The following is a 9,394-nucleotide window of genomic DNA, read 5'->3' on the forward strand; positions in this document are numbered from 1 at the left end:
AAGGAAAGCCTGTATCCACGGAGCAGTCACTCCTCACTTTCCCTCCCCCAACCCTCGGCAACCTGCAGTCTGCTGTCTCTGCACTTGGCACTTCTGGATATTTCGTATAAATGGAATCGTACAATATGCATTCTTCTGTGGCTAGCTATCCACTTAGCATGATGTGTTTAAGGTTCATCCACCTTGTGTGGTCAGAACTTCATTCCTTTCTATGGCTAAATAGCATTCTCCTGAATGGCTACCCTACATTTTATCTCTTCATCAGCTGACATTTGGGCTGCTTCCACCCTTGGGCTATTGTGAACAGGTGATGGGGCAGGGGGCAATGTCAGCTCAGTAGAAGGGTCCCCTCCCTATGATGAATTTGCAGCTAGAGAGGAGCTACTACCTACCATTAGTAGGAACCACCACCACCACTTTGTCCCTAGGGTTGTCTATGCTGGTCTCTGTTTAGTCACTCAGTCATGTCTGACTCTGCAGTGCCATGGACCGTAGCCTGCCAGGCTCCTCTGTCCATGAGGATTCTCCAGGCAAGAATACTGGAGTGGGTTGCTATGCCCTCTTCCAGGGGATCATTCCAACCCAGAGATTGAACCCAGGTCTCCCACATTACAGGTGGATTCTTTACTGTCTGAGCCACCAGGGAAGCCCTGGAGTTGTCTAGGCTGGGTCTACTTGTCAAGCGAGCCTTGAGGTGTTGGGCAGTGTGATCCCTGAGGTCATCTTCTGGCACCATTAGGATGCACAGGCATCGACGTGGTCCCTGGGATGCCAGCACCTCAGGGTTGCCAGAAGGTGAAGTTCTGGAGGCTGCAAGGAAGACTTCTGGTCCCCAGTAGGCTCTGGGTATTGGACCAGGAGCCAGCTCTTATGTCTGGGTGAGGCCTTGGAAACTGAGCTGACCCCACACCAGGGGACCTGGCTGGTCCTACTGCCTGGTCATTTCTGTTTTTTATATTTATTTATTTGGCTGCACTGGGCCTTAGTTGAGGCACATGTGCTCTTTAGTTTTGGCATGTGAGATCTAGTTCCCCAACCAGGGATCAAACCTGAGCCCCCTGCATTGGGAGTGCAGGGACTTACCCACTGGACCACCAGGGAAGTCCCCTGCCTGGTCATTTCTGACTACTTTTGTTTCCCAACTTTGCAGCCAGAGGAGGTGCCGAGGGACCAGGTGCAAGCCGCGGGATTGGCCGTGGTACAGCCGGTGCCAGGGGCACACCCTGTGCCAGTGTACGCCTTCTCCATCCAAGACCCCTCCCTCAGAGAAGTAAGATATTCCCCAGCCCTCGCCTCCCCTTCCCAGGGCCCAGATCCCACTAGGTGGTAAGAGGTGGAATGGAAGTGAGAACCCAGACCTCAATAGGCACCTACTCTGTGCTCTCCCAGCTCTTGGTTGCCGTGTTAGGAAGCCTCCCTCCAAGCAGGAGCCCCTCCCAGGGCAGTCAGAAGCCAGCAGAGATCGGTGGTCAGTGGTCACCAGCAGGGCCAGTGTGCCTGCTGACCTGGGAGGGCCTCTGTGTAGAGAGGTGTGATCTGCATGGCAGATAGCAAAGTGGACAGCAGGAGCAAAGGGCATGGGGCGGGGAACAGATTCCTACCACTCAGGTCTGGGTCTCTGCCCACTGCCCCAGTCCCCTGGAGGCTCCTGACCCTGCCCTGTGACACCCCACTGCACAGGAGGGCACCAACACGGCCACACCGCAGAAGAGGAAGGCCTGCCAGACCGAGTGCCCCCGGAAGGCCATCAAGATGGAGTCTGAGGAGGGGGAAGAGTCTAGGTTGGCTCGGAGCTCCCCTGAGCAGCCCAGGCCCAGCACCTCCAGGGCAGTCTCGCCACCCCACCTGGATGGGCCCCCCAGCCCCAAGAGCCCCATCATAAGAGATGAGCTCTCCCTGCCTGAGAGCAACCATCAAACCGGCGACCCTGCAGAGACAGGTAGGGAGTGGGGATGGGCGGGATGGGCTGAGGCCTGCATGCTGTCTTCCAGGGGCTGGGTGGGACCCCTCCTCTGCATCCTGACGCCCTTCCCAGGAAGCCCAAGGCAAGCAGCATTCCCTGTGTGTCTTGCCCTCTGCTGCTGCTGCTGCTGCTAAGTCGCTTCAGTCGTGTCCGACTCTGTGCGACCCCATAGACGGCAGCCCGCCAGGCTCCCCCGTCCCTGGGATTCTCCAGGCAAGAACACTGGAGTGGGTTGCCATTTCCTTCTCCAAAGCATGAAAGTGAAAAGTGAAAGTGAAGTCGCTCAGTCGTGTCTGACTCTTTGGGACCCCATGGACTGCAGCCCACCAGGCTCCTCCGCCCATGGGATTTTCCAGGCAAGAGTACTGGAGTGGGGTGCCATCGCCTTCTCCGTCTTGCCCTCAGCTGCCACCAAATGGGGAAGGGCAAGCCCAGGGTTTGTCTGGGCGGTGGGGGTGGGGGGGGTAGGGGTGGCACGAGAGTGGATGGTTTAGCCCATGCTTTGCTGGGATGCCCATGTAGGGAGCATGATGGCCTGGGGAACACATTTCCTTAGCTCCTTCCCCTGACACACCCTTTTTGAACCCAGTACCATGCCTCTGCACAGGATGGGTCTCCCCAAACAATGTTTGTTGGTGGGTGTCTAGCACATGCTCAGAGAAGACTTGGGTAAAGTCCACACCCATCGGTTCCCAAATTTTTTTACAAAGGCCATCCACCTAAAGTATCTCGCTTGTTCAAGGTATCTTTTATGGCCACTGCCAGACAGGGAGTCCTTTCATGTGAGTGGAGGTCAACCCATAGAATCCTGGAATGTTCAAGACAGTTCTTCCTGGAGCTGTTTTACCCAGTGTCCAGCTTTGTTTTCATTCTAGGTCCCACACTGACCCCTGACCCCGGCCATACACTCAGCCCCAATGGAGAATCCTTGCTCACAAATGCTATTGGTAATCAGAAGGTTTTGTAAACCTAAAGTATCTTTTAACTGAAACATCTCAGCTCACAGAGCTGAGAATTGGAACAACCAGTGTGCTGCTTTAGGATGACCAAAGGTTCCAAAGCAGGTGGTGCTTGTCACACCCCCTCCACGGGTAGTCAGTTCTGAATCATTCCAGGGCCAGCAGCTGAATTAAGTCTTCACAGACAAGGCATAGCAGGCAGTGATGGAAAGCCACCTTGAGTAACCCCTCCATACAGGCAGATCCTGGCTTCCCAGGTGGCCCAGTGGTAAAGAACCCGCCTGCCAACACAGGTAGACGTCAGAGAGGCGGGTTCGATCCCTGCATTGAGGGTCCCCTGAAGGAAGGCACAGCAACCCACTCCAGGATTCTTGCCTGGAGAATTCCACTGGCAGAGGCCTGGCGGGCTACAGTCCACAGGGTTGCAAAGAGTCGGACATAAATGAGCGACTAAAGAGGCAGATCCATGCTGGCTCACACGCTGAATGTTGACAGCCCCCTTGTAGGGCACATGTCACCCACCCAGCCCACTGGCCTGCAAGGATTCCCACAGGAGCACACCCTGGGCTCCGTCCATGAGCAGCCCTGGTAGGGCCTAACCCCGTCTCCCCTGCTCCGTTTCAGAGGAGCGCGTCGTGGTGATCAGCAGCTCGGAAGACTCAGATGCTGAGAACCCGGTGAGTGGCTCAGAAGTCCGGCCCAGGACACTGCCTCCCCCCCATTCCAGGTCCCCGGGGGCACAGCCCCAGCAGATGACTCTCAGACTCACCTCGCACCCAGGGGATTTATCAGCAAGGCAGTGAGTCCTGAGCTATCTGGAGGTTAGTCTCCAATTGCCAGCTGTGGCCTGGATCACCCGGCCCTCCCATCGTACCAGGGTAGGAGCCGTCAGTAATCACATGTACTCTTTCTGAAGACCTGGACAGGGCTTCCCTTCAGAGCCCTGTGTCTTTTCTGGACTAGCCAATGCCTGTGTCTGCAGCTTCCTTATGCATTTTCTGCCCTCATAAGTCTCAGTGAGGAGGGCGGACCCGCACCAGCTCCCCGGTTAACGGCAGCGATGCAGGGCCACGTGGGAGTGTGAGGGCGCAGGGCAGCACCACGCAGGGCCCAGACTAGCACATTGTGACTCCACGTAAAAAGAACTTTCTTTAAAGCCATCCCACAGTGGGACAAGTGGCCACATGGGTTGTGACCCTCCTGTCCCCGGAGGTTGTTCATAGAGGTTCATAGAGGCTGGGCTGTCACCTGCCCAGGGGTGAAAAGGATCGGAATTAGAGTGGAAGGCTGGACTGGGTGGCCCCTGAGGCCCCCTGCCAGCCCTCAGTCTGAGGTTCTGTGTTGGAAAGCGTGCGGAGCCCACTGAGACCGCCGTCCTGCCTCCTTCCTCGTCCGTCCACCCCCCGCTGAGAGCTCGCCGAGCGTCCCACTCCCTCCAGGCCTCTCGTCTGTCCCACGGCACATGCCGCCCCCCGGCTTGGCCTCCCCACCATCCTGCCGAGCAAGCTGCCATCCCCGACGCTGAGAGTCCCAGCCAGCCTTCCGGTCACCAGGAGCAAGCCGCCGTCCACCGTGGGATCAGCTTCCTGTCACGCGGGGCGCAAAGAGCCTTGCGCCCTCGAAGCACCTTTCACCTGCCGCTCAAAATGTATGGTGCCCACACGTGCACTTGGCCTCCCTCCATGGGTCAAGCCACCACCCTGGCCACCACTGGGCCTCCCAGCCAACCTGCCAATCCCCAGGAGGATCCCACCCGCCCCCAAAGAGCCGGCGGCCAACCCCGCCTGGTGCAACTGGCTGCACGACCCCTTGACCCCTTCCCTTCTGTGTCCCAGTGGCTCAACATCTTTCCCCTTCCTCACTCCTCTGGGATCTCCCAGCGTAACACCTTTTACAGGAGAATAATGAGGGGAGGCAGAGCATCCCAAATGCCTGGACCAGCGATCTCCCTTGGGGATTCTGGCAGGGCCCCCATGGAAAATCCCCCAGTCCAGGTCCCCCCGGAGGCCTCTCCAAGTGCTTTCCTACCACCCCACCCTCTGGAGAGGCCACCCACAGGCACAGACACCCCGCAGACAAGCCTCTGAGAGTCCCAAGTGCCTCCCTTCTCTGCAGCCCTGGAGACTGGCAGGTTGGCATCCCGAAAGTCTTGTCACAGAATGAAGCAGGGAATGAATGGCTCCGTGGACCTCTGAACAAAGAGGCTTAAGGCCTCCCCGGTCAGGATATTCTCATTCCTCACATCCTCAAGTCTCTGCCCAAGACAAGGAAGCTTCTCGCACCCTTTGCAACTCCCACGGCCCCATTCTCCCACCCCAAGCCTTCCCACTGGGCCTCTGCCAGGATGTAAGCCCATGAGGGCAGGGACTGTGTGGCTCCCAGGCCCTGGCAGGTGCGGCTGCTCAATAAACACTTATTGAACGATTACCCTCGCAAACCCTTCTTCCATGACCATCAGATTCCCTGCTGGGCCTAGCTCCTCCTGGCTGGTGGTCTTTGTCTCCTCTGCACGGACACTTGGTTCACCTGTGGGGCTGCTGTGACCCTCTTTCCTCCATACCCTGTGTAAGCATCAGAGGTGGGAGGTGGGGTCCAGGCCCTCTGTGCCTCCTGGACTGTTTTGGTTCTGCTATCTGGCAGCGTCCTCCATGCCCCGGAGGCTCGGGCTCTCCAGATGAACCCCACTTTCCCCAGATCATCTTAGACATCCTTCTGCTCCCCACTGTATAGGAAGACTGCCTCCTAGGTCTCCTCTCCCAACCCGGGTCCCACTTTCTTCCTGGATAACTTCAATATGCACCACCCTGGCCTCTCCTCTCCTTGACCTTTCAGGGATCTTTGCCCCGTTCCCCTGTAGCTGCCACCCCCACCCCCCTTGCCTCCTCCCCTCCAGACCACTCCATCACTGAGAACCTTCCCTCTCTAGACTGGCCCAGACTGACCATAGCTTCCTTTTCCTTGAGCTCTCCATCAGTTACTTGCAGGACTTGGGCTGTTTGCCTCCCAGTTCCTTCTGCCATTACCTCCCGCCCACCAGCCAGCAAGGTCCACCGTTTCAGCCAGTCTTCCACCAGGATCTTGGTGCCCTGTCTCCCCACCACCCCTCCTGGTAGCCTGCCCTCCAAAGACAGCCCTGGAATGATGCACTCGTTTCCCCTGCTCTGCACTGCCACCTGGAGGCCAACTTTTGTTGGAGAAAAGTCGAGGGGAGGAAAGCTATAAATGATTTGTCTCCTGGGCTCCTTAGCCTCCTGCCTAGGCATGCCCCGCCCCCTGCCCTCCATGGCACCTCGCTGCACTCCTGCTTCCCTAGCCCTGGTCCCTCTTCCCCACCCTCGCTTTTGGCCGGTGGCTGAACCTTCTGCCCTAGGAGGACCACAGGACAGGTGGCGTAGCAGCGGCCCACATCTTGCTCTCTGATGACCGATGGACCCAACCCCATCACATCCCTCCCCATCCCTTCTGTTAGGACTAGAGGACCCCCCTCTAGGACTCACTCCTCCTCTCCCTGGCCATGCCCTCCTGCCCCCTTGGGAACCTCCCTCCATCTCCCCATCCTCATTTGCATCTTCAAACACTTCCTGTGGGCTGTAACTAAGCACCCTGGAGAAGTCCCATCTTTGCATGCGCCCCCCACACACAAACCATTTACCCTTCAACCTTCACCCACTCGGTGCTCCTTCCTTGCCCCAGTCCCCTGCCTTTCCCCACCATGCCCAGGAACCCTGCCACCATCTCCAGGGTAACCTCCGTGCCTCTGAGTCCAGTGGTCACCTTCAGTCCTAACGCCCCAACACTCTGCTTCCCTTGGGTTCAGGAGGTTTCCTCCTGCAGCTCTGCTGGTCCTCCTCACTCCCCCTTCAGGTCTCTTTGTTTTTTTAAATGTTGTTCTTCAAGCTTAGGTTCTGGGATCTCATCTCCTAGAATCTGTACACTCTCCCCATGATCTCAACCATGCGCACAGCCGCATAGTGGCCACCCAGTGTCTCCACTCAGATGCCCCACAGAAACCTCAAACTCACCTCGCCTCTTGTCCTCTCTGTAAATTGCACACATCTGCCTAGTTGCAGAAGCTGGGACCCCAGAGCTGCCCAGGACTCCCCCCACCCTTTTCACTATTCCTCAGAGCCAGTCACGTTGTGAATCTTACCATGTTCTAAATTCCTCAGAAAGCTGGTTACTTCTTTCTATCCCATAATCTTGATAACATTAAAACAAGGCTAACCCTGGATGGAAGTAGAAGCCTGGGAAAGAAAGAGCAAGAGAAGGATTCGAATGCTGTTAATCTGGCCAGACTTCGTGAGAGTCAGGTGGAAGTCCTGAAACCAGCAATATTTTGGTGGCGTGGGGCGGGGGTGGGGTCAGACTAGCACTTAGCTGTCAGTAGCAAGGAGCCACTAGGTGCTGTCTGAGGTTGATCAACTCAGGAAGGAGAAGTGCATTTCAGGTTACAAAGAATTAAATGATTAGAAGCAGCTGCTCGTGTTTGGAGACCAGGTCTGGAGGCAAGAGAACCAGAGGGTCACTGCTTTTGTGTGGGCGTTCTTCAGACATGTTTTTAAAATTAACCATTACGGGAGTCTGAAACTTATTGGGGAAAAAATTTTTTTAGAAAGCAAACAAATTAGATCCTCCTAAGTAGGTGCATTTCTCACCCACCTGCCATGCCCCCTTCCAGACCCCTGGTGCTCCCAGAGTTCCTTAGCAGGAGGGGGCAGGGCGATGTCTGCAGGATGCTCCCGGCTCCCACGTCCTCCCCTCCCTATGGCCTTTATCCGTCCTGCCCCTGTGTGAGAGCTTCGGAATGCCTGCTTAGTCGCTTCAGTTGTATCCACCTCTTTGTGACCCCATGGACTGTAGTTCACCAGGCTTCTCTGTCCATGGGATTCTCCAGGCAAGAATACTGGAGTGGGTTGCCGTTTCTTTCTCCAGGGGCTCTTCCCCACCCAGGGGTTGAACTCACGTCTCTTACGTCACCTGCTGAGCTGTGGAATAGTGGCCTGCTAAGATTCTGTGTTTTCCAAGTGTACCAGGGCATGCAAGCCCCCAGCTTGGGCTGCAGCTGTGTCAATGGCTGGAATCCAGACATGTCGGGGCTCTGGCACTGATCTGGTGTGGTGGGCAGGGCTGGGGAGAGGCTGCTCGAGCAGCACGGGTGTTCTGTTGGAGATCTCGCCCCTGCTGGGAGGCAGTGGGGCTGTAGTCTTGGGGTGGAGAGGGAGTCCCAGGTCTGATGCTGGAGACCTGGGATGAGGACTGTGCTTAAAAATGAGGTGGGTCAGCCACACCTCTACTGCGGGCACTGTATCAACAGAGCCAAAGGAGAAAAAGGTAGATGTCTTCACCCACTCTTGCAACAGAAGATGCCCCAGTTCCTGGTAGCAACAGGACCAAGCGGAAGCAGGAGGTGGCCTTGCCGAGGGGGCAGCCCCCGGAAGAAGTGCATGGTGACCGGCAGTGGAAGGCAGGCCCAGGGGAGCAACTGACCCAGGGGAGGGACCGTGATGCTGGTGAGTGTGCACATCAGAAAAAGACACAGGTGCTCGGCTGGGAAGATGGGAGCCGTGGCCCCTGGAGCCTGCAGAGGGGCCAGAGGGCCGTAGGGACCACAGGCTGGCTAATGGGATTATCTGGGTTAACAGATAACATGTGCGGTATCTCTGGGGCCTTCAGGCTTTGCAAGAGCTAGGGTCTTCTGTCTGCAAAATACAGGCATGCATGTGTCTGGCCAATCTGATCCCAACTGTAAGCTCAAGTGCTGAGAAAGTTCCTCAGGAGACAAGGACCTCTCAGTTCAGTTCAGTTCGGTTGCTCAGTCGTGTCCGACTGCGACCCCATGAATCGCAGCATGCCAGGCCTCCCTGTCCATCACCAACTCCCGGAGTTCACTCAGACTCACATCCATTGAGTCAGTGATGCCATCCAGCCATCTCATCCTCTGTCGTCCCCTTCTCCTCCTGCCCCCAATCCCTCCCAGCATCAGAGTCTTTTCCAATGAGTCAACTCTTCTCATGAGGTGGCCAAAGTACTGGAGTTTCAGCTTCAGCATCATTCCCTCCAAAGAAATCCCAGGGCTGATCTCCTTCAGAATGGACTGGTTGCATCTCCTTGCAGTCCAAGGGACTCTCAAGAGTCTTCTCCAACACCACAGTTCAAAAGCATCAATTCTTCGGCACTCAGCCTTCTTCACAGTCCAACTCTCACATCCATACATGACCTCAGGAAAAACCATAGCCTTGACTAGACGAACCTTTGTTGACAAAGTAATGTCTCTGCTTTTGAATATGCTATCTAGGTTGGTCATAACTTTCCTTCCAAGGAACAACTGTCTTTTAATTTCATGGCTGCAGTCACCATCTGCAGTGATTTTGGAGCCCAGAAAAATAAAGTCTGACACTGTTTCCACTGTTTCCCCCATCTATTTCCCATGAAGTGATGGGACCAGATGCCATGATCTTCGTTTCTGAATGTT

At 56.1% G+C, this 9,394-nt stretch overlaps 1 protein-coding gene across 1 annotated transcript in view; it reads left to right on the forward strand.

Annotated features, from left to right (window-relative positions):
- PML (PML nuclear body scaffold) overlaps positions 1-3,599 on the forward strand; it is a gene marked incomplete at its 3' end in the record, with an annotated part of 43,013 nt that extends 39,414 nt beyond the window's left edge. Inside the window, 3 exon segments of the mRNA XM_045163782.1 lie at positions 1,151-1,270; positions 1,681-1,939; positions 3,547-3,599. Of these exon segments, the coding sequence (XP_045019717.1) occupies positions 1,151-1,270; positions 1,681-1,939; positions 3,547-3,599 (432 nt within the window).
- Positions 3,600-9,394: the final 5,795 nt, after the last annotated feature.

The sequence above is a fragment of the Bubalus bubalis genome, chromosome 20 (genome assembly GCF_019923935.1).
Source record: "Bubalus bubalis isolate 160015118507 breed Murrah chromosome 20, NDDB_SH_1, whole genome shotgun sequence".
NCBI classification, from domain to species: Eukaryota; Metazoa; Chordata; class Mammalia; order Artiodactyla; family Bovidae; genus Bubalus; species Bubalus bubalis.